At 49.0% G+C, this 27029-nt stretch overlaps 1 protein-coding gene across 5 annotated transcripts in view; it reads left to right on the top strand.

The window, feature by feature from the left end:
* The first annotated feature begins 3224 nt into the window (after positions 1-3224).
* The window catches only part of CCDC114 (coiled-coil domain containing 114), a 33353-nt gene continuing 9548 nt past the window's right edge, over positions 3225-27029 (top strand). The window contains exons 1-10 of one of the 5 annotated variants that reach the window (XM_029209246.1): positions 3225-3505; positions 3866-3958; positions 5190-5289; positions 5456-5645; positions 18327-18449; positions 18804-18917; positions 22107-22174; positions 25547-25734; positions 25964-26098; positions 26916-26998. In XM_029209246.1, the coding sequence (XP_029065079.1) occupies positions 3889-3958; positions 5190-5289; positions 5456-5645; positions 18327-18449; positions 18804-18917; positions 22107-22174; positions 25547-25734; positions 25964-26098; positions 26916-26998 (1071 nt within the window). In that variant the 5' untranslated portion in view covers positions 3225-3505; positions 3866-3888. Of the gene's footprint in view, positions 3506-3819; positions 3959-5189; positions 5339-5455; positions 5646-18326; positions 18450-18803; positions 18918-22106; positions 22175-25546; positions 25735-25963; positions 26099-26915; positions 26999-27029 lie in introns of all 5 variants that reach the window. The other 4 variants (XM_029209239.1, XM_029209253.1, XM_029209261.1 and 1 more) reach the window with 4 other exon arrangements.

The following is a 27029-nucleotide window of genomic DNA, read 5'->3' as shown; positions in this document are numbered from 1 at the left end:
CAGACAGGCATCTTCTGGGGCTCCCTCCTGCGGTTGAGATGATGCGTCCTTGGCAGGAAGGGAACAGAGCTGGGGCCCTCAGGTGGGGCAAGCATCAGGGGTGGGAGGATTTGATTCTCAGGCCTCTGCTCTGGGACTGGTCCTGAGACTGATGTCTGCTTTCCTTGATGGGGCTTAGGAATGAATCCTCAGAGGGATGGGAGACTGAGGTATGAGGCCAGATTCCTGCAGCGTGGAGTGAGGTGAGGGCTGGTGGCGTTGGCGCCATGGTGGGGGTCAGGGGATGGGAAATGAGGAAGTGTGGAACTCCAGAAGGGGGCAGGAGGTGGAAGTTAAGAACCCAGGGCTACTGTTTCCTGCCCGGGGGACCTTGACCAATTATTTCAACTCTCTGAGCCTCAGTTTCCTAATCTATGAGGTGGGTACAATACTACTCATAATACTGACAATATACTAATACTGATAATAATTCTGATACTTATTCTAAACGAATAAGGTAATACCAGTACACTAACACACCTAACATGTTTATTCCTTTCCTCATCAAACATTCATTGGACATTTATTATGAACCAGGAGTGAATAATGAAGAAAACAGATGGGAGCCCTGCTGCTCTTATGGAGTTTCCCTTCTAGTTGAGGGAGAGGGACGATAAAGACAAAACATCAGTGAAGAAGATAGATTTCAGATAGTGATAAAGGCTTTGAAGGAAATAAAATAGAGTGACACTGCTAATGATGGGAGGCTACTTTAAAAGGGTGATCTGGCCAGGCCTCTCTGAGGAGGTGACATCTGAGCTGAGACTTGCAGACGGGAGTCATCTGAATGCGGGGCAGGGAGAGGACGTGCACAGGCCTTTGAGAACAAGTTCAGGTTGTTTGAGAAGAAGACAGAAGGGCCAGTGTGGCCAGAACATAGGGAACAAGAGAGAGTGGTAGGAAGGGAAATCAAAGAGGGCCCTTGAAGCCTAGAGGAGGAGTTTGGATTTTATTCTAAGTGCAGTTGGAAACCAGTGGAGGGTTTTAAACAGAAGTGCAGTACCAGGGACTTAATGTCAACTATTATTGTTATCATTGTTATTTAATTCTTGGGTTACTGAATTACAGTGGGGGGTGATCACCACTAAGTACCTGGGTCTCTTGGCAGGGTTGGGTGCTTGGTGAAAAATGAGGGACAGGGAACCAGATATCTGGAATATGGAATTAAGAGCTGGAGAACTGAAATCCTGGGTCCCTACAAGGGAAGGGAACTAAACGATGGGATGTCTGGGTATCTGATTGGGCCAGAGCTAGAGGGAGGGAGAATGGCTGGTCATCTGGGCTCCCTGAGGGGGTGAGGGAAGGGCAGTTCAGTGACTGGGTGGGTACTCGGGAGACCTGGAAGCTGGGTATCACTATAGCACAGACTCTATAGAGATATGCTGGCTGGATTCAAATTGAAACTGCTTTACTCATTAGCTGTGATTTGGGGCAAGTTACTAATCTCTTTATGCCACAGTTTCTTTATCTGTAAAATCGAAATAATAATAGTAAATACATCATGGAGCAGTTCTTGGAGGAGTGCCTGGCACCAAGTAAGCACTGTTGTATGTGCTTGTCATACCAGACACTGGGGCCCTGAGTGGATTCAGTACTGGGAGACCCAAGATCAAGGTCTCTAGGATTTGGGGAAGGGGCAAAGTCTTGGGTCCATTGGGTCCCAAGACTACAAAGTTGGGGGTACAAAATGAAGGTCCCTGGGGGTGGGGAATAAAGTAGTTCCAGTTTACATCTTTGAGAAGGACAAGAGACTGGAGGTCTGAAATCAGTTCCCCAGGTAAGTTAGAAAGCCTGGGTCACTGGGGGAAAAATGAGGGACTGAGATCGTATGCTCTTCAAGGAGGCAAGGGGACTGGACCTGGGTTCTGGGAGGAGTCTGGGGACTAGGGTCTAGGGAGATGGAATTTGAGGGGGGGAGGTGGGGAACAGGAGGCTAGGACTCTGAATCAAGCTCCCAGAGCGGAATCAGCGCCAGAGTTGGGCACCCCGGGGGTGTTCGGGCAGGGGGTCCCCCTTGCTAGGGCCCTATAGAAGGGGGAGAATCAGGGGGCCCGAGGGCGGTGGGGGGGATCTCCCCCTCCTGGGCCTCCAAAGCTACGAGCTGAGCGCCCGCGGGCCGCTTCCTCCCACAGGAAACCGCAGGCATCGGGCACACCCAGCCTGCAGGGAGCGGTGCCTACTGCCAGCCCGCTCTGTAGAGGCCCACGGGGGAAGCCGCCTGTTGTCAAGGGGGCAACAGCCTGCCGTCAACAGGGCGTGCCCTGCGGGGCTAGGGGCGCCGCCATGGGGGCGTGGCCGGAAAGCAGGGATGGCACGGAGCGCCCTAGGCCCCGCCCACTCCCGCCTCTCAGTGCGCGGACCTCTAAAGCGGCTGTGGGTTTTTGGCTGCCTCTCCGGAGGCCGTTGGCCGCGCATGCGTAGTCAGCCGCTTCGAGGACCTGAGGCGGCGGTGAGCGCTCCTCCCCCCTCACAATTTCCGGCATCGGCACCGCGTGCCTGCTGATGAATCCTCAAAATAACGTGGTCTTAATCAGCTTAAGACACGCATCTCTCACGCCCCGTCCCGAAGGACCTTGGCCCAGTTCCAAAGCCTTTCAGACGTTTCCGTCCCAGCCCTGCCTCCACAGGCTCTTTTAGCTACTGCCTCTCCCTCCTGGAAACACAGCCCAGCCATCACAACCCTGTGCTCCCCAAATAGACCATCTCGACCATCCTTCCCCAGGATCTCTGAGCCTGAGTGCCTCCGGGTTAGTCGTCCCTCACCCCCGCCACAAGTCTTGGGAATCCGCTCTCTTCCGGCGCCCTCCCACCAGACCCCTCCCGTGTTCTTCCAGCCACGCCCCTTTCAGTCCTCGAAGCCCCACCCCTCACAATGCCCTCAGCCCCGCCCTCTACAGGTATCCTTCCCCCTCCCCTCTCAAGGCTCCGAAGCCCCGGCCTGGACGGGTTTCTGACTCCCTACTGAGGTTCGCCAGCCCCAACCCTCTCCGGCCCCGGCAGCTCTGCCCTCCCCTGAAGCCCCGCCCCTCAGGCCCACCCAGTCCCTCTCCTCAGAGGCCTTTTCAGTCCCGCCCTTCATAGTCCTCTACAGCTCCGCCCCTCGCAAGGGCTACAGTCCCGCCCTCACAGGCCCTCCCAACCCTGCCCCTTACAAGGCCTACAGTCCCGCCCCCACAGGTCCCGCCCCTGGCAGGACCCCGAACCCACGCCCATCGCAGCCCTCTAGCCCCGCCCCTCGCAGGGCTCCCCTAACTCATCTGCTCATAGCACCCGAGCTCCCCGCAGGTCTCCTCGTGGCCTCCTCGGCCTCTCCTCCCCAGTCTCCCCTCCCACGGCTTTCTTCGGTGGCCTTGGTCCCTCCCCGGCTGCTGTCCTCAGGCGTCATTGGCCCCTCATCTCCCCAGTAACCAGACCACAACAGTGAGCTTGGAGCATCCAGGACATGTCAGGCACTCCAGCCCAGCAGGTAGGGACCAGGCCTCACTCCCCTCAGCCGACGGGGTTGGGGGGATTTCCCCCTCCTCTGTGCCCCCTCCCCAAACAGCCCCGCCTCGGAGATACCGAGAGCCTAGAAGACCCCCCGCCAGAGTCAGAGCCGCGACGCAAGACAGAGAATGTGAGAGGTGGGAGGTCGGGAGAGGCATGGGAAGAGACCCTAGAGGTGTCCCACTCCAACCCACTGGAGAAATTGAGACTCAAAGAAAGGCCAGAGCTAGTTCTGGGGTCACTCTCTTCCAATTCCTAGTCCCTCGCTGTTCATCGCCCGCCCTCCTCCTATAGCCCTCTCCTGCTCGCCGTCTGAAGGGGTCCTGTGCCACCCCTACAGGAGCCCCACGCTCTTTGGCCAAGATGCCTTTAGGACTCTCTGCTGGGAGCGCTCGTTCCGAGGATGGAAGCGAGGCCTTCCTGGAGGGAACGGGTAATTCATACATTCTTTATTTCATTCATTCTTTTCCCGGTTTTCCCACGTTTCAGGTCCTGTGCAGCAAGGCACTGGGGACAGGGAGGGACTTCAGGAGCGCCCTCTAGTGGGGAAACGCACAGGCTCCAGAATGGAGGTGGAGCCGGGCAGATGGGCGGGCCAAGCCTGGGGAGTGGAACGGCCGGGAAGACTTACTGCAGAAGTTTGAGCGGGGCCCAGAACTTCTCTCAGGAATTACCAACAGGAGAAGGAAGGGAAGAGTGTTTCCGCAGAGAGAACAGCATATGACTAGAGCAAGCTTTCTCAGTCTCCACATTGTTGACCCTTGGGGTCAGATGTCAGATCATTCCTTGCTATCCGGGGGACTGTCCTGTGTGTTGGAGGATGCTCAGTGCATCCCTGGCCTCTACCCACTTCATGTCAGTAGCACCCCCCAACCTGCCCCCGCACCATACAATCAAAAGTGTCTTTAGACATGGCCATATGTCTTTAAGGGGGCACAATTGCTCCTGGATGAGAACCACTGGGCCGTGAGAGTTGGGGAGCTAGTGGAAGAGACCAGAGAGGTGGGTAGGGTTGGGTTTGTGGGCCCTTGAACACCAGGGTGAAGAGCTGGGACTTTGTCCTGGAGATGCTGGTGCGCCAGGGAGGTCTGTGACAGCTCTAGGTATAGAAAGACCCTCTGGAGCTGTGAGGGGAGGCCAGGAGGTTAGGGAGGAGGCTGGGGTGACCGGGTGACAGTCCAGAAAGGGGAGGATGAGGCCTGAGCCAGGGGGATGGGCTGAGAGCGAGGAGGCGGGAGGTGGGGCTGAGGAAGGTTGGGCAGTGGGCTGAAGGGGAGGGAGGGAACAGCAATGGTGCCCTGGGGGTCTTGGCACCTGTCCTCAGCTTTCCCAAGTTCCAGGTCCTGTGCTTCTGGTCCCTGAGGACTGTGAGTCCTCCCAGGAGTGCCCTCTAGTGGGGAAACATGTGTGCCCAAGCCCCGGGTAGGAGTGGGTTTAGGGGAAAAATGCGAAGGTCGGCTTGGGGTACAGGAAGTGTGAAGGGATGAGGAAGCTTGAGGGATACAGGAACTGAGGTGCAGCCCTAGAGTGGTGTTGGGAACTGGGTCTGCAGTTCAGGTGAAGTTTGTGAGACCCTCAGGGAGCCAGAATTCCTAGGTGCTGGGGAGGGAGGGGCTGGAACCTGGATTCCTATGGAATCCCTCCCTGGCCTGGTCCCACCTCAGTGGATTGGGAGCTGAGCAGACTGCAGCGGCAATGCAAAGTGATGGAGGGTGAAAGGCGAGCCTACAGCAAGGAGGTCCACCAGCGCATCAACAAGCAACTGTGAGCCAAGCACCTGGGGCCCTGGAGCTGGGGCGGGGCTGTTGAGGAGGTGGGTGCTGGCCTCCTCCTGGGGCTGACGGGGGAAGGAAGGCCCAGTGTGTCTGGACTTTAGTGAGGCTGAGCTCTGCCCCTTTCTGGCTTCCCCTCCACTTCCCTGCCTGGGCAGTGAGGAGATCCAGCGCCTGGAAGGGGTGCGGGACAAGCTGCAGGTCCAGATCAGCATTGCCCAGAGCCAGGTCACGCGGCAGCAGGACAGCAAGAGGCTGGAAAACATGGGTCACCTGCTCAAGTGCCAGGTCCGGGCGCAGGCTGAGGTCAAGGAGCTGCAGGAGCAGACCAGAGCCCTGGACAGGCAGGTGGGTTCTGAGACCAGACTTTGTGGATCTTACTTAGGAGCATGTGTCATAACCTCTTTGAGCCTTACCTTCCTCATCTGAAAAATGGGGTTATTGAAAGCATCTCCCTGGGGGAGTTGTGTTCAGGCTCCAGTAGGAATATGAGTATTTAGTGCTTAGCACAGCCCCACACCTTCAAAAAAGGTGGTTAAGGGGGAAAGATTCACCTTCTGGAGTCAGTGAAACCTGCATTAGAATCCTGGTCCTGGCACATCAGCGCTGTGTGACCATGGGCAAGTCTTCACCTCTCTGGGCTGTAGTTTCTTCATCTGCAAAAAGAGGATGTGGGTAACTCAGCAGAGTCTAGACAGATTTTTTTTTTTTCCTGGCTGTGCCGTGTGGCATGCGGGACCTTAGTTCCCTGACCAGAGATCGAACCCGTGCCCCCTGCAGTGGAAGCACGGAGTCCTAACCACTGGACCACCAGGGAATTCCCTAGACAGATTTTTTCCTATTTGCTTCAAGACCTTGTTATTTGGCCCTGCAAACAATGTGACTTTTCTAGGCCAGTGCTCTTTTCAGTTTTTAGGACCACAACTCATTGTGACACAGTTCATAAACACACAGATACAGTCCTTTTTGCCACTTCAAGTGACATATTCACAAGGTCCAGGGATTTAGATGTGGACATCTGGGCAGGAGGGTGAGGGGCATTTTTCTGTCTACTACATGTTCTATAGTTTTATTACATTTGACTTTCAATCAGTCCGTTTGTTCAGCTCTCAATATCACCCTGAGCTGCCTTTTGGAAGCTGAATTCTGTCTGATTTACACACCTCAAAATTTTGGCTGTTTCATGGTAGTACATGTGTGTAGTGTGTTGGCTGCCGGAGCTGGCTTTCCTTAGTCTTTCATGGGAACTCACCAGAGACAGGTCCAACAGGGATGATCTTATTATCTTGACTCCATGGATTCCTTTGCCCTAAGAAACTTGATTATGGAGAACTGTAGGTCAGGTGGGTCCTCTGAATATAGCTCTGTAAAGTTCCTCATGAGCTCAAGAAAGGATGTAGTTGTCTGGTGATATTCATTCAACAAATATTTGTTGAGTGCCTACTAAGTGCCAGGTACTGTTCTAGGTGTTGAAGACACAGTAGTGAACAAAACAGACAGGAGTCTGCTCTCATGTGGTTTACATTCTACTGGGGAGATAGACAATAAGCCAAATAAAAGCCCAAGAAAGGGACTTCCCTGGTGGTGCAGTGGTTGAGAGTCTGCCTGCCGATGCAGGGGACACGGGTTCGTGCCCCGGTCTGGGAGGATCCCGTATGCCGCGGAGCGGCTGGGCCCGTGAGCCATGGCCGCTAAGCCTGCGCGTCCGGAGCCTGTGCTCTGCAATGGGAGAGGCCACAACAGTGAGAGGCCTGTGTACCGCAAAAAACAAAAAAAAGGAATCCTGCTGGCAGGGGACTTGGGTTCAAGCCCTGGTCTGGGAAGATCCCACATGCCACAGAGCAGCTAAGTCCGTGCGCCACGACTACTGAGCACGCATGCTGCAACTATTGAAGCCCGCACACTAGAGCCCATGCTCTGCAGCAAGAGCGGCCACTGCAATGAGAAGCCCGCGCACCGCAACGAAGAGTAGCCCCCACTTGCTACAACTAAAGAAACTCTCTGCGCAGCAACGAAGACCCAACGCAGCCAAAAAAACCCCCCCAAAACCCCAAAAAAACTGAAGAAAGAATTTGTTCCAAAGAAATCACCCAGAATTTTGCACAGAGAGACAAAAAGATGAGAAACGTGGAAGGGTGGTCAAGACAATTGCAGATCTAGTGAGAAGGTTTAACAGTTGTCTAATAAAAGTTTCAGAAGAACAGAAAGAGAACGGGACAGAGGTAATGTGTGACAGGATAATATCTGAGAACTTTCCAGAAACAATGATAGAGTGAATCCACAGATTCAAGGATGCCTTAGAGTCCAAAACAGGATGAACAAAAAAGCCACGCTTATGCAGGACATACGGAAATTTCCAAAATATACAAGCAGCCAGAAAACTTTTAAAAGGCATTACTTTCAAAGGAGCCACAGTTAGACTGACAACTGATTTCTCAAAAGAAACATTGGAAGTCAGATTGTGTCATTGTAACTTCAACATACTAAGAGACAAGGTATTTTAACAATGTATTTTAACAAGGTATTCTTAACAAGGTATTTTAACAATGTGGCTGGATACAAAATTAATATTTCCCTGTGTTAGCAATAGCTATTAGAAAATAGAAGAAGAAAAGACAAATTTATAATAGCCAAAAGAAGTACCTAGGAAGAAATCTAACAAAAGTGTGCAAGACCTCGATAGAGTAAATTGTAAAAGTTTATTGAGGGATATTGAAGAAGAATTTAATAAATGTAGAAATATACCATATTCATGGATTGGAAGAGTTAGTGTTGTAAAATGTCAGATCTCCAAATTGATTTATAGAATCAATGTAATCTCTACAAAACACTAAAAGTTTTTATTTATTTTATTTATTTATTTATTTCTTGCGGTACACGGGCCTCTCACTGTTGTGGCCTCTCCCGTTGCGGAGCACAGGCTCTGGACGCGCAGGCTCAGCGGCCATGGCTCACGGGCCCAGCCGCTCCGCGGCATGTGGGATCTTCCCGCACCGGGGCACGAACCCGAGTCCCCTGCATTGGCAGGCGGACTCTCAACCACTAGCGCCACCAGGGAAGCCCTAAAAGTTTTTATTTTTAATGGATGGAATTGATAAAGAGATTCTAAGGTTTATAGAGAAGTGCAATGAACAAGATGACTAAAATTTACTTAAAAGAAGAACAATGTGGAAGGATTTGCTCTATCAGTTATCAAGATTTATTAAAAAGGTCTTATGGGACTTCCCTGGCGGTCCAGTGGTTAAGACTCCATGCTCCCAATGCAGGGGGCACGGGTTCGATCCCTGGTTGGGGAACTAAGATCCCACATGCAGCATGATGCGACATAAATAAATAAATCTCTTATAATTGATGCAGGGCTAATCAAGTGGGACAATGGGACAGAATAGAGAGACTGGGATGAGACCTATGCATATGTGGACACTTGATATTTGACTTCAAGAAATGGGAAAAGGAGGATTCTAATAATGGTGCTGTGAAAATTGGATATCCATACTGTAAGATGAAACCAGACACTTACCTCTCACTGTCCCCAAAACTAATTCCAGATGGATCAAAGGTCTAAATGTGTGAAAGTGCAGAACATTTCTTAAGTTACAGAAATCTCTACTTTTAAAGGAAAAGATTGATACATTCCATGACTTTAAAATTAGTAACTCCTGTTCACCAAAAGAACCATAGAGTGTGCAAACTAAGTCACAGTACTGAAGGTTATTTGTAAGACATAGCTGACAAAGAACCTAGCGTCAAGGACATATAAGGATCTCTTACAAATCATTAAAGAGTCAGCTCAATTTAAAAACAGTCAAAGGAAGGCTTCCCAGGTGGCACAGTGGTTAAGAATCCTCCTACCAATGCAGGGGACGCGGGTTTGAGCCCTGGTCCAGGAAGGTCCCACATGCTGCAGAGCAACTAAGCCCGCGAGCCACAACTACTGAAGCCCGCGTGCCACAGCTACTGAAGCCCACCCACCTAGAGCCTGTGCTCTTCAACGAAGAGTCACCCCCGCTCACCGCAACTAGAGAAAGTACAGCAACAAAGACCCAACGCAGCCAAAAATAAATTAATTAATTTAAAAAATAAAAAATTTAAAAATTAAAGAAATAAAAACAGTCGAAGGGCTTGAGTGGGCACATCACCAAGTAAGAAATTCAGATGTCCGATGAACGGAAGAATTATTACTCATCAGTATTCAGAGAAAGGCAAATGAAAGCCATAAGGAGGCGTCATTACACATTCACCAAATTTTCAAAAATTAGTGTCCCAAAATACCAAGTGCTGGGGAGAGAAGGAACCGTGAGAACTCTTATGAAGTGTTGGTTGCTAAGACCCCACCAGTTGGTGGGAGTCTAAATTGTCATGAGTATCCTGAAAAGTTTATTTCCCCCATTATCTATTAACTTTGAAGAGAGACATACCCTGCGATCTGGGGTTGCATCTACTCTGCATGGACGGTCACCAGAAGCAGTCTTGGGCTCTACCTGACCATCACACTCACAGGATCCAATAGGCTGTCACTTGGCACCAGGTTCACTTAACTCTGTAGAAGGAAAGAGGACAAGAAACAACAGCATCTTTGCACAACAGCATCCAGTACATCTTCCTTGAGCGTCCAGGGGCTGCTTCTCAGCATGTTCAGTTGGATGATACTGTACGGGTGGGTGTTGCTCGCCCTGGCATAGGGAAGTTTTATATACAACATGAGCCACCTCTTGTAACAGATCATCAGGGCAGCTTCTAAGACCCCACAAGGAACGTATTCCATTGTAAGAAACACCCCACAGAGAAACCAGTTTTCTATTCAGTCCTGGTCATGTAGGCCTTTGGGGTCTATGAGTCCACTCATAATCCTTCCAATCTGATATCGTTCACCAATCAGGGGCCATTTTTTGTAATCAGCATTGTTGCCTGGGAACACAGCTGGCATTCCGTATTTACATTAGCCCAGTATGTTTCCATGGAAACGGTGTTAGAAGGAAGTAAACCAAAGTCATTTCCCAGTAGAAAATGGTTTAGATTTGTCAGTAACCCATCCTCCCACCCAACAATTCCACTTCTGAGTCTATACCCTGGAACCAGGACTCATGAAAACAATGTTGATAGATGCGTTATTCATATCATCTAGCTCCAAATTGGAAATAACCCAAATGATCATGAATATTTGAATGAATAAATAAATTGTAGTATATCCTCTTTTTGAAAAATATTTATTTTCGCTGAGCCGGGTCTTAGTTGCAGCATGCAGGATCTTTTTTTAGTTGTGGCGTGCGGACTTCTTAGTTGCAGCATTCAGACTCTTAGTCGTGGCATGCAGACTCTTAGTTGCGGCATGCATGCGGGATCTAGTTCCCTCACCAGGGATCAAACCTGGGCTCCCGCATTAGGAGCCCGGAGTCCTACCACTGGACCACCATGGAAGTCCCATGTAGTATATTCTTATAATGACATAGTATACAACAATAAAAAAATTACAATTAAATGTTTGTGGATGAATCTCACAAACATTTGAAGGAAGCAAGGCATAAAATATACAGACAGCATTATTTCATTTACATAAAATTCAAAACCAGGCCAAGCCAAACTTTTGTTTAGGGGGTTTATACCTGGGTGATAAAAATATAAAGAATTTCACTTAAGGAAGTATGGCAAACAGATTAATGACTCCCCGAAGATGTCCATGTCATCATCTCTGGACCCCGTGACGATTGCAGATTTTGAGTTGGGTAGGTTATCCTGGATTATCTGAATGGGCCCAATTTACTCACAAGGGTCCTTATAAGAGAGAGACAGGAAGGTCAGGGTCAGAGGAGACGATGTGATTATGGAGAGAGGAGATGTAACAACAGAAGCAGAGGTTGGAGTGGCCGTAAGCCAAGGAATCCAACCTCTAGAAACTGGAAAAGGCAAGGAATGAATTCTCCACTGGAACCTTCAGGAGAAATACAGCCCAGCTGACACCTTGATTTTTAACCCAGTAAGACTGATTTCCAACTTCTGATCTCCAGAACTGTAAGATAATAAATTTGTTTGGTTTTAAGGCAGTAAATTTGTGGTATTTTGTTACAGCAGCAGTGGAAACTAACACAGACAGGAGAGTGGTACCTCTGTGGAGGGGAAGATGGTAGTGATTAGACTGCAGTGCTGTCAGTATTCCAGTTCTTGACCTGGGTGGTGGTTTAAGGATATTCACTTTTAAAATATATAATAAACTGTACATATGTGATCTATGCACTTTTCTGTGCACAATAACGTCTGTTAAGGAAAAAAAGATGTTACCCATCATAGACGTAAATGTAAAACCTAAAACTATAAAACTTCTAGAAAGAAGTGTAGGAGAAAATCTTTGTGAGCTTGGGTTAGGCAAAGATTTCTCAGATGCAACACCAAAAGCATGATCCATAAAAGGAAAAATTGATAAATTGGATTTCATAAAATTTTAAAACTTCTCCTCCTTAAAAGGGTCTGTTCAGAGAATGAAAAGACAAGTCCTACATGGGGAGAAAATATTTGCAAAGCCTGTACCTGGCAAAGAACTTATATCCAGAATATATTAAGTACTTTTAAACTCAATAAGAAAACAGACGACCTAATAGGAAAAATGGGCAAAAAGACTTGAACACACACTTCACCAAATATATATAACGTGGAAGCAAGCACGTAGAAATATTAGTCATTAGGGGAATGCAAATTAAAATCACAAGCTACTTCTACACACTTATTAGAATGGCTAAAATTTAAAAGGCTGACCTTACCAACTGTTGGTGAGGATGTGGAGAAACTGTAACGTTCACACCCTGCTGGTGGGAATGTAAATGGGACAACCACTTTTGAAAATAGTTTGGCAGTTTTTAAAGAACTAAACGTCCACCTACCGTATGATTCAGCCATTTCCACTCCTAAGTATTTACCCTAGGAAAAAGAAAGCGCATGTTCCTACAGCAAATTGTATATGAATGTTCATAACAGTTTTATTGGTAAAATTCAAAACAGAAACAACCCAAATGTCCACCAACAGGTGAATGGATAAACAAATTGTGGTACATCCATACAGTGGAATACTACTCAGCAATCAAAAGGAATGGGCTAGGGTAGGGCTTCCCTGGTGGTGTAGTGGTTAAGAATCCGCCTGCCAGGGCAGGGGACACGGGTTTGAGCCCTGGTCCGGGAAGATCTCACATGCTGCGGAGCAACTAAGCCCGTGCACCACAACTACTGGGCCTGCATTCTAGAGCCCATGAGCCACAACTACTGAGCCCACGTGCCACAACTACTGAAGCCCGCGCGCCTAGAGCCCGTGCTCCACAACAAGAGAAGCCACTGCAATGAGAAGCCCGTGCACCTCAACAAAGAGTAGCCCTTGCTCGCCACAACTAGAGAAAGCCCGTGTGCAGCAACGGAGACCCAATGCAGCCAAAAATAAATAAATAAAATAAATTTAAAGAAAAAAAAGGAATGGGCTATTGATATACCCAAAGACTTGGATGAATCTCAAAATAATTGTTATGAGTGAAAGAAGCCAAACCCCTCCCCTCAAAAAAAGTATATACTATGTGATCCCATTAAGCTAAAACTCTAGAAAATGCAAACTGGCCTAACTGGGTTACTGCATGGGAGTGGGGGGCTGCAGGAAGGAAGTGGCAGGGGGAATGACAGAGAGGAAACTTTGGGGGTGATTGGTATGTTCACTCCTTCGATTATGTCAAACTTACCAAATTGTCTGCTTTAAATATGTGCAGCTTTATTGTGTGTCATTTATACCTCAACAAAGCTGAGAAAAAACTTCCTACCTCACGTCATCTGAACACATCAAGTCTACTTAGATTAGGTACTTCAATGTAAAGAGCAAAATTTGAATACTTTTAAAAATTGAAGGAGAGTGTTTTCTAATCTTGGGAAGAATTTCTTGAACTACCTATGTTATTGACTCGGATCCTTGGACTCTTTTTTTTCCCCCAACACTGCACAAGCTTTTTCAGTGGCCAAGTATTGGAATCTTCATTATTTATTTATTTATTTATTTTTTAAAATGCATGTTATCTGTTTGCTTTTTTGTTTAAGCCGTGCCACGCGGCTTGAGGGATCTTAGTTCCCCGACCAAAGATTGAACCCAGGCCATGGCAGTGAAAGTACCGAGTCCTAACCACTGGACCTCCAGGGAATTCCCAAGACTGGACCCTTTAATCAATAGAAATTGATAAGAGGCCAGACCAGGAATTCTGGTCTGGGATGAGGGAGCGAAAACAAGTAACAGGTTCCCTTGCTTGCTCCCCAAAGGGCGGGGTGAGCTTGTTCCTTAAATGCGGTGAGAGTAGGGTGAATGGGTAGGTTGGGCAGGAGGCGAAGCTTAGGCGGTCTGCCCACCCCCTTGGTGGTGCTGTGTGTGGGCATCAAGAGCTCTACCCTGCTTTTGCTCCCAGCACCTCAGAAGTGGCAGTTGGTTTGTGGCCATTTTTTGTCTTATTGTTCATAATTGCCCCACTGATTGCACGTGCATGCAGTTATTTTTAGTCCCTTATAGTTTCTTTGTATTCTGTTGCTGGAGGAGACGTTTGTCCAGGTCCAAGTACAAGCACTCCAGTAAAGGGTCCCAGGTCCCAGCCTATCTCACCTAAACTTTCTTTGTTCCCGGAGCCCTTAATTTCTTAGTAAATTTTTTAGCCCCCAAAGAAACATCTAACAGGGGTGTGCTGGGAAACCAGCAATTAGCGGGGGAAAGCACCCTGATATGTAGCATTTTCTTTTTTAAAAAATTTTATATTAGAGTGTAGTTGATTTACAATGAGCATTTTCTGATTTTCATAACATCAACGTTCTCATCTAGGCTGAGGTGAACATACCCTATCATGACCCCCAGTGAGTCACACCCTTATAGAATCCCCTCCCCTTCAGTGGCAGCAGAACTCGTGACGGCAGAATTTGGCACAGGTGATGGGTTGTCCCTCCCTTGATGAGGTTATGCTATTTATTTATTTATATATTTTTGGCTGTGTTGGGTCTTCGTTGCTGCACACGGGCTTTCTCTAGTTGCGGCGAGCGGGAGCTACTCTTTGTTGCAGTGCGCGGGCTTCTCACTGCAGTGGCTTTTCGTTGCGGAGCACGGGCTCTAGGCGCATGGGCTTCAGTAGGTGTGGCACGCGGGCTCAGTAGTTGTGGTGCACGGACTTAGTTGCTCCGCGGCATGTGGGATCTTCCTGGACCCGGGCTCGAACCTGTGTCCCCTGCACTGGCAGGCAGATTCTTAACCACTGCGCCACCAGGGAAGCCCGGTTATGGTATTTAATACTGCACCATAGTAGACTGAAGAAGCTGCCATGCTGTGGAGAGGGCCACATGGCAGGGAACTTCTGGGGGCTCCTAGGAGCTGAGGGCCTCAGTCCTGCAACCACAAGGAACTGAATTCTGCCATCAACCACGTGGTGAGTCCTGGATGAGACCGTGGCCCTGGTGACCCCTTGATTGCAGCTTTGTGAGTCCTGAGCAGAGGTTCCAGCTGAGCTGTGTCACATTCCTGACCCATGGAAACTTCAAGATAATAAATGGGTGTTGTTTTAAGCCACAGGGTTTGTGGTACAGTTGGCCCTCCATATCTACGGGTTCTGTATATGTGGATTCAACAAACCAAGGATGGGAAATATTAAAAAAAAAAAAAAAGAAATTCCAGAAATTTCCAAAAGGTTAAACTTGAATTTTGGGGGCCAGCAACTATTGACATAGCACTTACACTGTATTTACAACTACTTACATAATATTTACATTGTATTAGGTACTATAAGTAATCTAGCCATGATTTAAAGCATACAGGAAGTTGTGTGTAGGTTATATGCAAATACTATGCCGTTTTATATAAGGGACTTGAGCATCTTTGGATTTTGGTATCTGAGGGGAGTCCTGGAACTAATCCCCTGTGGATACTGAAGGGCGACTGTAATTTTTCTGCAGAAATGGAAAACTAATATAATGGTCAATTTCAAACTACCAACAATTTAACTCATGTAATTCCTGAAAATGTGACAATCAGCTCTCAAGAGCTGTCCAGGGGGGCCCCAGTATTGCACTGCTAACAGCTCTATTATAGCAGTTTGGACCAAACAACTCAATAAATGTTTGCATCCTAACAACCTAGAAACCATTTGAAAAAATAATATACATAAATTGAAAAAAATTGTGTTTCATTCTTAAAAACCACAATTACCTGTGGCACGTTTGTGCCTATTGGCCACTTTGCAACTTTTCAGATCTTGGAGTCAGAGTGGACTCACCACTCTCATTCCACACTGATTTCTGTGCAGTACTTGCTTTTTTTTTTAATTGAAAATTTTACTGGGGTAATTGTAGACTCACCTGTGGTTTGAAGAAATAATACAGAGAGAGTCCTTGTACGCTTTGCTTAGTTTCCCCCAATGGTACCGTTTTGGGGTATTTGATTTTTATCACAGCAACTGCTAAAAACTCAGTTTCAGAAAGATGTGACGTTGGACTTCCCTAGTGGTTCAGTGGGTAAGACTCTGCACTCCCAAGGCAGGGGGGCTGGGTTCGATCCCTGGTCGGGGAACTAGATCCCACAACGCATGCTGCAAATAAGAGTCCGCATCTCGCAACTAGAAACATGCCAGAGCGAAGATCCTGCGTGCTGAAACTGACCCGGGGCAGCCTAAATAAATATCAAAAAAAAAAAAAGAAAGAAAGATGTGACATTGGACTTCCTTGGTGGTCCAGTGGTTATAACTCTGCGCCTCCACTGCAAGGGGCACTGGTTCAATCCTTGGTCGGGGAACTAAAATCCCGTATGCTATGTGGCGTGGTTAAAAAAAACCCAAAAAACAAAACAACAGCAACAACAAAGAAAGATGGGACGTCACCAAAAGGAATGTAGCACCGTCTCACGTTGAACCTGGGAACTACCTTGAGCTCCAGGTTCATGGGGTGTCTGACCAATGTCAATGTGTCTCCCTCAAATTTTAAAATATCCCCATGGTTGCCCCTTTGAGTTTGCTGCAATGCTCTGGGGTGCCTTGGCGCATGTATTCGTTTCTTTGCGTGGCTTATACTACAGAAATTTATTGTCACACAGTTCTGGAGGCCAGAAGTCCAAAATCATGATGTCGGCAGGGTTGGTTCCTTTTAAGGGCTGTGAGAATCTGTTCTGTGCATCTTGCCTAGCTTCTGGTGGTTTGCTGGCAATCTTTGGCATTCCTTTGTGTGTAGAAGCATCATTCCAATCTCTGCGTTCATCTTTTTTTCTTTTAAAAAATTTTGTAATACAATTTTAAAGGTTATACTCAATTTGCAGTTATTACAAAATACTGGCTATATCCCCCGTGTTGTACAATACATCCTTATAGCCTATTTCACACCCAATCGTTTGTACCCCCCACTCCCCACCTCTATATTACCTCTCCCCCTGCACTGGTGACCACTAGTTTGTTCTCTATATCTGTGAGTCTGCTTCTTTTTGTTATTTTCACTAGTTTGTTATAGTTTTAAGATTCCACATCTGCCTTCACCTTCATCTGGCATTCTCCCTGTTGGCATGTCTGTGCAAATTTCCCCTTTTTTATAAAGACGCCAGTCGTGTAGAATTAGGGCCCAACCCAGTGACCTCATTTTAACTTGATTACTTCTGTAAAAACCCTGTCTCCAAATAAGGTCACATTCTGAGGTTCTGGGGATTAGCACTTCAACATACGGATTTACAGGGGACTCAGTTCAACCCATAGGGCTGCACAAATCGGGAAACACAGTATCAAGCAATTCATTTATTCATTTAGTCTGCATGTTTTGTTGCATGCCAACTCTGTGTCAAGCACAGAAAAGCTAAAAATCCGCCCTCGTGGAGTTTCCAATCTAGTTGGGAAAACAGCATACCCCAAACAAGTCAAGATGAATACGGGAATGAGAAGGGCAGGTTGGAAGTTGGTTTCAGGCATCAGGGCTTATCTTCCCCTCCTCTTGGTATAGACCGGGATTCTTGGCCTTCCCCAGTCAATAGAAATTGATTGGGCTTCCCTGGTGGCACAGTGGTTGAGAGTCCGCCTGCCGATGCAGGGGACGCGGGTTCGTGCCCTGGTCCGGGAAGATCCCACGTGCGCGGAGCGGCTGGGCCCGTGAGCCATGGCCGCTGAGCCTGCGCGTCCGGAGCCTGTGCTCCGCAACGGGAGAGGCCACAACGGTGAGAGGCCCGCGTACCGCAAAAAAATAAAATAAAAAAAAAAGAAATTGGTTAGAGGCCAGACAAGAAATTCAGACAGGCCTTTACTGGGGCCCCTGCTGCAGCAGCAGGGAGCGAAAACAAGTAACAGGTTCCCTTGCTTGCTCCCAGAGGTGGGGCGAGCTTGTCCCTTCTATGGGGTGACAGTAGGGGTGTGTCCATGGGTTGGGCCAGAGGAGTGGCTTAGGTGTTTTGCCCACCCCTCTGGTGGTGTACTGCAGGGGGCACACGTAGTACCTTGCTTTTGCTCCTGAACCCCTTTTTTTGTTCCTGACTCTTCAGAAGTGGCAGCTGGGTTTTTTTGGTCTTTTTGTACATTCTTGTCCAGAATTTGCCCTAACTGCACATGCACGCAGTTATTTTTAGTCCCTTATAGTTCCTTTGTATTTTGTTGCCCGAGGAGACGTTTGTCCAGGTGCAGGCACTGCAGCAAAGGGTCCCAGGTCCCAGCCTGTCTCATTCTCAGGCTCTTGTCTCCACTTTGTCTACTGTGTGTGGCGTCGCATCCATCCAGATCACACGTTTCTCCCAAAATATCAGGAAAGGATTCAGGCTGGCTCAGCTTGGGTCACACGTCCATCTCTAAATGGATTGTTTGGACCTGGGTCATGTGGCCGGCAGGGCGGCTCGTTATGGTTGGAAGTCAGATCCACGTGGAAGGTTGGGTACTCACCTCAGAAGAGGGGTACAGCAGACGGCTGGGGCCACAAGGACCGCAGATGTCAACCACGCTCAGTCACTCACCCTCCCTCTCATCTCCCTCATTCCCTCAATCTCTCCCGCATTCAGTCAACAAATAGGCACCATGTTCTTTCTTCCAGATCCAGGAATGGGAGAGCCGGATCTTTGCCCATGGGAAGGATGTCAAGGCCTCGGGATGCATCCTGGATCAGAAGGTCAAGAGCCAGCGAAGGATTAAGATCCTTGAAGACCAGTTGGACAGGGTGAGGGTCAGCCTCTTGGCTGTCTCCCGACCTGAACTCTTGGGGGAAGAACTGAGCATGGGAGTCAAGTTTTAGAAACGGTGGACCAGATTCCTGGATGCAGAGTGGCCTAAAATAGTGGGTTCCCTAAGTGGGGTTAGGAGACAAGATCCTGGAGGGATGGAGGGTCTCCCAGGAAAGGAGACTGGTGCTTGGGTCTTGGGGGGGGGTGGCGATGCTCTCAGAGCCCCCAAATTGGGAATGGGCCCCCTACCTGACAAGTGCCCCCTTCTCGGCTGAGAATGGAAGAGGGAGGCAGGCCAGGCCTCAGACAGACTCTTGGCATCCTCTCCCACACCACCACCCCCATTCCAGGTCACCTGTCGCTTTGACAACCAGCTGGTTCGGAATGCAACCTTGCGGGAGGAGCTGGATCTCCTGCAGATCGAGAGGAACCGCTATCTGAATGTGGACCGCAAGCTGCAGAAGGTCAGTGGCCCTGAAGCCCAGGACCCCGTGGCCCAGCTGGAGTGCAGGGGAGGATGCAAGAGTCACCCTACTTTCTCCAACACTCGGGCCTCAAGTACGGAATCGCCCGGAGCCATAGGTTTACTTTAGTCCGGAGGGAATGGACACCTGAGAATGTTCCGGGCTACCCCCAGCAAAGAATGCAGCCTCATTGAGATTTGCAGAAAGCAGAGATGGCACTTTGAGTGTTATCACCCAGGGCAACCAAGGCGCAGGCAGGACCATTTACATTCCATGGGTTTCTCAATAACCTTTGAAGTCCTTTGAAGAATCCTCCCTCCCTCCTTTCACCTCCCTTCCTTCCTTTATTCTCTCCCTCTCTCTTTCTTTAAGTTTTCCTTTGAAATAATTTCAAATTTGCAGAAAAGGTGCAGGAATAGTACAAAGAACTATATATCCTTCACCAAGATTGATAATTTGCCAAATTTACTCTCTGTCTGTCTGCGTGTGTGTGTAATTAGTTTCCCTGAAAATAATTTATTATCACAACTGCCGAACTATTTGAGAGTACGATGCAGGCATTATGGTCCTAAGAACTTCAGTGTGTATTTCCTAAGCACAAGACCATTTTCTTATATAAACAAAGTGCCCTTACCCAAGGGCACTGAACATTGTTACAATTCTAAGCAGTGCATATTTAAAGTTCATGATTGTTCCAACAATGTCCTTTATAGCTAATTTAATTATCTGCTCCAGGCTCTGGGCCAGGATCCCACATTGCATTTGGCTGTCCTGGCCTCATTCATCTGGAACAGTCCCTCGGCCCTTCTTCTTTTTTTTTTTTTGGCTGCGTTGGGTCTTCCTTGCAGCATGAAGGCTTCTCATTGTGATGGCTTCTCTTGTTGTGGAGCATGGGCTCTAGGCACGCAGTCTTCAGTAGGTGTGGCACACGGGCTCAGTAGTTGTGGCTCGTGGGCTCTAGAGCACAGGCTCAGTAGTTGTGGCTTGCTGGCTTAGTTGCTCCGCGGCGTGTGGGATCTTCCCAGACCAGAGATCAAACCCGTGTCCCCTGCATTGGCAGGTGGATTCCTAACCACTGCGCCACTAGGGAAGTCCCCCTCGGCCCTTCTTTGTCTCCATGACTTTGACATTTTGGAAGCATCCAGGCCAGTTGTGCTGTGTGACGTCCCTCAATGTGGATTGATCTGATCTCTCTCCATGATTAGATTCAAGTTGTGCATTTTTGGTGGAATATCACAAAGGTGGTATTGTGTCATTTGCGGGCATTATATCAGTAGGCACATAATGTAAGTTTGTCCCATAACTAGTAACGTTGACCTTGATTGCTTGGTCAGCCAGGTTTCTCCAATATAGAGTTTTCCTCTTTGTAATGAGAGTCCAGGGAGGTTCTTTGAGACCATGTAAATATCCTGTTCCCTAATACATTTTCACGCAATTGTTCTAGCATCCCTTAATGACTTTTGCCTGAAAAATTATTATTGTAATGGCTACCAAATGGTGATTCTTCTCTCTCATTTCTTCTTCATTTATAAGATGGCATTTTACTTAAGGAAGAACTTCTTAAGTATATTTATGGGTTATCAGGAAGCATTCATGTATTCTTACTTTATTCTCTGGGTTATAATCCATAGTGCTCATCATGATGTTCACATTGTCTCAGATTCGGCTGGTGGGAGCCCCCTCAAGCTGGCTTCTCTGTCCTTCTGACAAGCCCATCTGTTTTGTTTTTTTTTTTGAACACTTCCTTACTTTCTGGTACAGGAAGATAGTCCAGATTTTCTCGTACTTGATCAGCCTTAACTCTCAAGTTAGCATTTCTCCATGGAGTCTTGATTCTTCCTAGTGGGGAGTCCTGCTTCTTCTTCTCTTGGTGCCGAGAAACCAAATTACAGGCACTAGGAGTCCTCACTGCTACTGGGGTGTCCCTGCCTTGGGACCCTTTCTCTGGAGCTAGGAAACACACGCACATATTTTAAAATTGTGAGTTCATGTCGGTGCCTCTCATTCCAACCCATCACCCCTGGGTTATTCCTGAACCTTCCCTATTTTATCTTTTTCTTCCCCACAGCGGGAACCTTGGCTCCCAACAGCGTTTATATATGTACTCACTTGTTCAGTCCTACAAAACACATAAGAGAGGTTCAGAATTGCTATAGCTGTACTAACACCCCCTGAACCGGAGCGTTCAAGATTTGTTTGCAGATCGTTTTGTTCTCTGAGGGCATGGGTATCTATCTATCTATTTATCTATCTCACATTATTGTATTCAGAAGTCACTGGGATTAGTTCCTATTGTTTTGGTCTTCTTTGTGGTTCTGTTCTTTGTTTGAAATACAGTTAGGTTCACTTGCCTCTGTTTGTATTTGGTTTTAGTTCTCTCCCCTATCCTTGTTGATTTAATTTTCTTTATGAATATGTAAACCGTCGACAGGGGTTCCCAAATCAAAACTATGCCAAAAGGTAAGCCACAGAAACATCATTTCCTCACCATCTCTTCCACTTCGTTCCCATTCAGCCCCCATAGTTTCTGGTTATCCATCCTAGGTTTCTTGTTACAAAGTGTATGTGTTTGTGTGTTGTGTGTGTGCACGTGCACACATACGCATGTATTTATACATACATATATATGTATGTGCGTATTACATTAATATATACACACATTATATATGTATATGTATGTGTATGTGTGTATATATGTTTATATACATTAATACATATATACACATTATGTATATGTACTATATATATATATATATATATATATATATAATTTCCTCTTGTCTTTCTCCTGAAATAACCCTTTTACGCATAACTCTGCAAAGACACTTCCATAGGACTAGAAAACAGATTAGCGTGGTCACAATCATGAAATTCACACAAATTTCTGACCCCCACCACAAAGTTAGGTCAGCACTCTTAGGAATATTCTGGGTTGGATGTTTCACTGCAGTTCTTATTTATTTATTTGTTTTTGGCTGTGTTGGGTCTTTGTTGCTTCCTGCTCATCAATCTGGCTTTCCTTTCACTTGGTACCTGTTTAAAATCCTTTCACCGATTGCCGCTAATGAGGAAGGTCCAAGTTTCTAAGGCCCAGGAGCCTCACTTCTTATTGGGGAAATGTGGGGCTTAAAGGAGGGCCGTCCAGTGATGAGGGTGTTAGAAGTGGTATCTGTTTTGTTCTCTTGGCAGGAGTTGCAGCTCCTGCGGGACACGGTCAGGACCCTCATGGTCTCCTCCACCTCTGCCTACACCATCAGGTAGGGCCCCTGGAGGCATCCTAGATGACTCAGTCCATGCATTTTCTTAAGGACGTGGTGGGAAGGTTCCAAACTCAAGAAATAGATTGTCAGAACATCCTTTTTTTTTTTTTTTTTTTTTTTTTATAAGGTGTCCCTTTCTCTCCCACCTCCACTGATTTCCCAGCTTCTCGGGCAAGGTCCCTCTCCTTGGGTGTATGAATTAACCTCTTTAACCCAAGTCTGTTAATGGCATGTAGCACATAGGGATGTAGAAAGGCTTAAGGGGAATTCCCTGGCGGTCCAACGGTTAGGATTCCGCACTTTCACTGCCATGGCCCTGGTTCAATCCCTGGTCCGGGCACTGAGATCCCACAAGCCACAGGGTGTAGCCAAATAAATAAATAAAGAGACTTAAGGGACTTCCCGGGTGGTCCAGTAGTTGAGAATCTGCCTCCCAATGCAGGGGATGCGGGTTCGATCTCTGGTCGAGGAACTAAGATCCCACATGCCTCGGGGCAACTAAGCCCAAGCACCACAGCTAGAGAGAAGCCTGTGTGCTGCACCTAAGGCCCAACGCCGGCAAAAATAAACAAATATTAAAAAAAAAATAGAGAGACTTAAGTAAGTGCACATAGCAGGGGGCCAGGTCGTAGGAAGCATCAGTGAATGACTGTAATTAGATTGATATTTGTCAGTATTGGTTGAAAGGGACAGAGATTCTCTCAAGCCACCTTCAGATAAAGGATCATGTTGTGTGGAGTCTAGAAGCCCCAGCTGCTCTGCTCATGGACCTCTCTCTCTGCCTCTGGGCTCTCCTGGGTTCCATGCTCTCTCTTATCCCATCTCTGCTCCTTTCTGAGCTTCAGCCCTGTTCTCTTGCTCCAAGTGGTTTCTTACCTTCTATTCAGTGTCTTGTTTCTACCACATGACTTCTGCTTATCATGGTTCATGATTCCTCATGACATCGGTTATAGTCCAAATCTACCTTATGGTTTCTGTGATCTTTCTTTCTTTGTTCCTCTTTTTTTTTTTTTTTTTTTTTTGCGGTACGCGGGCCTCTCACTGTTGTGGCCTCTCCCGTTGTGGAGCACAGGCTCCAGACGCACAGGCTCAGCAGCCATGGCTCATGGGCCCAGCCGCTCCGCGGCATGTGGGATCTTCCCGGACCAGGGCATGAACTCGCGTCCCCTGCATCAGCAGGCGGACTCTCAACCACTGCGCCACCAGGGAAGCCCTCCTCCTTTCTTTTCTTTCTTTCTTTCCGTCCTTCCTCCCTCCCTCCCTTCCTTCCTTCTTTCCTTCCTTCTTCCTCTCTCTCTTTCCGTCTTTCCTTCCCTTCTTCTGTCTTTCTTTCCTTCTTCCTTCCTTCCTTTGAGTTAAGATGCACATAAAATTCACCTTTTAAAAATTTGTTTATTTAGTTATTTATTTTTGGCTGCATTGGGTCTTCGTTGCGGTGTGCGGGCTTTCTCTAGTTGCGGCGAGTGGGGGCTACTCTTCATTGTGGTGCGCAGCCTTCTCACTGCGGTTGCTTCTCTAGCTGTGGAGCGCGGGCTTTAGGCGCACGGGTTTCAGTAGCTGTGCTGCGCGGGCTCTAGAGCACAGGCTCAGTAGTTGTGGCGCACGGGCTTAGTTGCTCCGCAGCATGTGGGATCTTCCTGGACCAGGGCTTGAACCCGTGTCCCCTGCATTGGCTGGCGGATTCCTAACCATTGCGCCACCAGGGAAGTCCCCAAATTCACCATTTTAAAATGTACCATTCAGTGGCATTTAGTACATTGGTAATGTTGTGCAATCATCACTTCTGTTTTCATCACCCCCAAAGGAGACCTGTAACCATTAAGCGGTTATTCTCTCTTTCCCTCTTCCCCAACGTCCTGGCAACCACTAGTCTCCTTCCTGTCTCGACGATTTACCTATACATCTGCCTTTCTGTAAATTTACTTTTCTGTTTCATGCAAATGGAATCATACAACGTGTCCTTTTGTGTCTGGTTCCTTTCACTCAGTGCAGTGCTTTCAAGGTTCACCCACGTTGTAGCATCTCTCAGTACGTCATGCCTTTTTATGGCTGATTCTGTAATTTGTTACCTGTGGTCCTCCATGACCTCTTCAGAGCCTTGACTCATGGCTTCTGTTCACGCATAGCTCTGGCTTCTTCCTAACTTGGCCTTCATAACATGACCTTTTGTGGCTTCTCTCTATACACCTTTTTAGCTTCGGCTTCCCGCTGTCCCCTTCTTAGCATTTCCCAATTCAGATTCTGAGGAGAGAATCTGACTGGCCCGGCTCATCTTTTCTGCCACGTCCCACAAGTGATGGCCTGCTGGCCTGTCTTTGCATCACCAGGATCTAGCCTCTGCCAACAATCCTCCAGCTGAGTGCAGTGGGCAGCCTAGCCGGGTGCAAAGATAGGGTGGTTTCCGTTAAAGGCAGGGGGCAGCTGTCAGGACCAACACTTCTGTCAGACCAGCCAGTGTCTCCAGTGCTTCCTTGCTGGCTGACCTGGGCAGGTCACTTCCCCTCTCTGAGCCTCAGTTTCCTCTACTGTGACATGGCAACAATAATGGTATCTACCTCATGGGCTGCTGTGGGGACTTATGGCGTGCTGCTTTAGAGCATCTCCTGCAGGGCCAGGCTCTTGGGAAGCTGGGTTCCCTCTTCCTGGCCTTTCTGTTGACCTGAAGCCCAAGGCACAGAAAGAACTGTGAGTCCTAATCCCTGAGGGGCTGCTAGAGGGGTCACCGGGGGCTAGGGCTGGTGGGTGCCAGGAGAGGACTCCCACCAAGGAGGACTGACCTGAGTAAGCCTCAGAGGAATTTGAACAGAGCAAGAAGCTAGTGCCCTGAGTCGAGGCAACCAAGGTTGGCAAAGGTGTGGAAAGGGGAGCTAGAATGGTCCATGGGCAGGGACCTGAGGCGACTGACCTGCTGTTCTCCCAACCTAATGACCCTCTGACCTTTGATCCTGTGACCTGTGAAGTAGGCTTGGGGCACTCTGAGTTTACAGTGGGCTGCACTACGTTTAAAAGCTTAAAAGCTCCACCTTCGGCCAAGCAGGCCAGGGGAGTTTCAGTGAGTGAGCCCCCTGACTCTGCCCCATAACCCCATCCTGACCCACCTCTAGGAACCTAGACAATTTTCTGCCTTTTGTGACCACAGGGTAACAGCAACCTGATTCTGTCCCATTCCTGAGACCCCAGGCTGACTGTGCCCCATCCACCACCACCCCCAACCCCAGGATGACCCCGCGCATCCCTGTGACTCAAGACTGACCCTGCCCCATTCACCCTCCAACCCAAGGCTGACCCCGCCCCTCCCTGGGCCCCAGGATGAACCCAAATCCAACCTCCAATCTCCCTGACCCGGGTCTAACCCCCCACCCCTCCCAGGGAGGAGGCGAAGGCCAAGTTAGGCATGCTGCGGGAGAGGGCAGAGAAGGAGGTGGCCCAGAACGACATGGAGGTGCAGATCTTGCAGCGGCAGATCGCGCACTTGGAGCAGCTGCACCGCTTCCTCAAACTCAAGAACGGCGATCGGCAGCCGGATCCCGCCGTCGTGGAGAAGCGCGAGCAACGGGGTGAGGCCGGGGCCGCCACCTCTGCCTGCAGCAGGCCGGGCCAGGGGAGGGGCGGAGCGGCTCGCCCCAGGTCTCGCCGCGGGGCGGGGCCGGTCGGAGGGCGGGGCTGGAGGGGCGGGGTCTGCGCGGCTGCGGTGTTGTTGCCCCCTCCCCACCAGCGTGCCCAGCCAGGCCCCTCCGCCCTGGTGGCCGCCCCGGACGCCGACCTCGCTGCCCCCTCACCCCCCAGCCCGGGAGGTGGCCGAAGGCCTCCGGAAGACCTCCCAGGAGAAGCTGGTGCTGCGCTACGAGGACGCCCTGAAGAAACTGTCCCAGCTGACCGGGGAGAGCGACCCGGACTTGCTGGTGGAGAAGTACCTGGAGTGTGAGTCCCTGGGGGTAGGGGGTGGGGATGGAAAGGGCGGGGGGGGGGGCAGGAGCACGGCGCCCAGCCCCCCGGAATCCAGTGCAGACTGTGCTCTGTCTCGGTCACCGAGGGCCTCCGCTTCGGCCCTGGGGACTCCTCCACCTGCGCAGGAGGGACCAGGAATCAGGCTCCGCCCTACTCGCCTCTTCCCGTCCGCCCTGCCTCCGCCCCTCTCTCTCCCCCCCTTCTCCCCAGTCTCTCTCCCACCCCCGTCTCGGGCCTACTGACCCCTTCCTTCTCTGTGTGTCTCCACCCGTCTGCATCTCTCTGTTCTCACTGAGTGTATCTCCGTCTTTTTCTTTCTGTCCAATTTCCCTGGCGTGTCTGCCTTCCCGCCTCCCCCATCCGTCTCCCCCTTCCCCGTTCCCTCCCTCCCTCCGCCTCCCTCATTCCTGGGCCTGCGGGTCACCCTGGGAATCTTACCCTCAGCCTCTGTGTGCCTATCTCCGTGTCCCTGTTGCTGTCTTTCTCCCGGGGTCTAATGTTCTCTCTTTACCCACCTTTACCGTTTGCTCTCCCTCACTTCTCTGTTTCTCTGTGTCTCTCTCGGCATTTCTGTGACTTTCTCTCGGTCGCTATCTCTTTCTGTCGCTCTGCCTTGCCCTGTATTTCTCTCTGTTGGCCCCTGTGTCTATTTCTTTGCCTATATCTCTCCGTCTCTGTCTCTCTTTGTCTCTGTGTCTTTGTTGCCTTTCTCAACATCTCTTTCTCTGCCTTTCTGTGTGTTTGCTGGTCTCTGTCTCTCTGGACGCTGCCTTTCCTGACTCGCCCCCAGTGGAGGAGCGGAACTTCGCGGAGTTCAATTTCATCAATGAGCAGAACTCAGAGCTGGAGCGTCTGCAGGAGGAGATCAAGGAGGTGAGCGAGACCCGCCCCTCCCCCTCCCCCT

Source organism: Monodon monoceros, unplaced genomic scaffold (assembly GCF_005190385.1).
Source record: "Monodon monoceros isolate NGI ecotype Baffin Bay Population unplaced genomic scaffold, NGI_Narwhal_1 Super_Scaffold_10, whole genome shotgun sequence".
Classification (NCBI taxonomy): Eukaryota; Metazoa; Chordata; class Mammalia; order Artiodactyla; family Monodontidae; genus Monodon; species Monodon monoceros.
The sequence above is the reverse complement of the archived record's forward strand: the minus strand, read 5'-3'. Positions and strand labels throughout refer to the sequence as shown.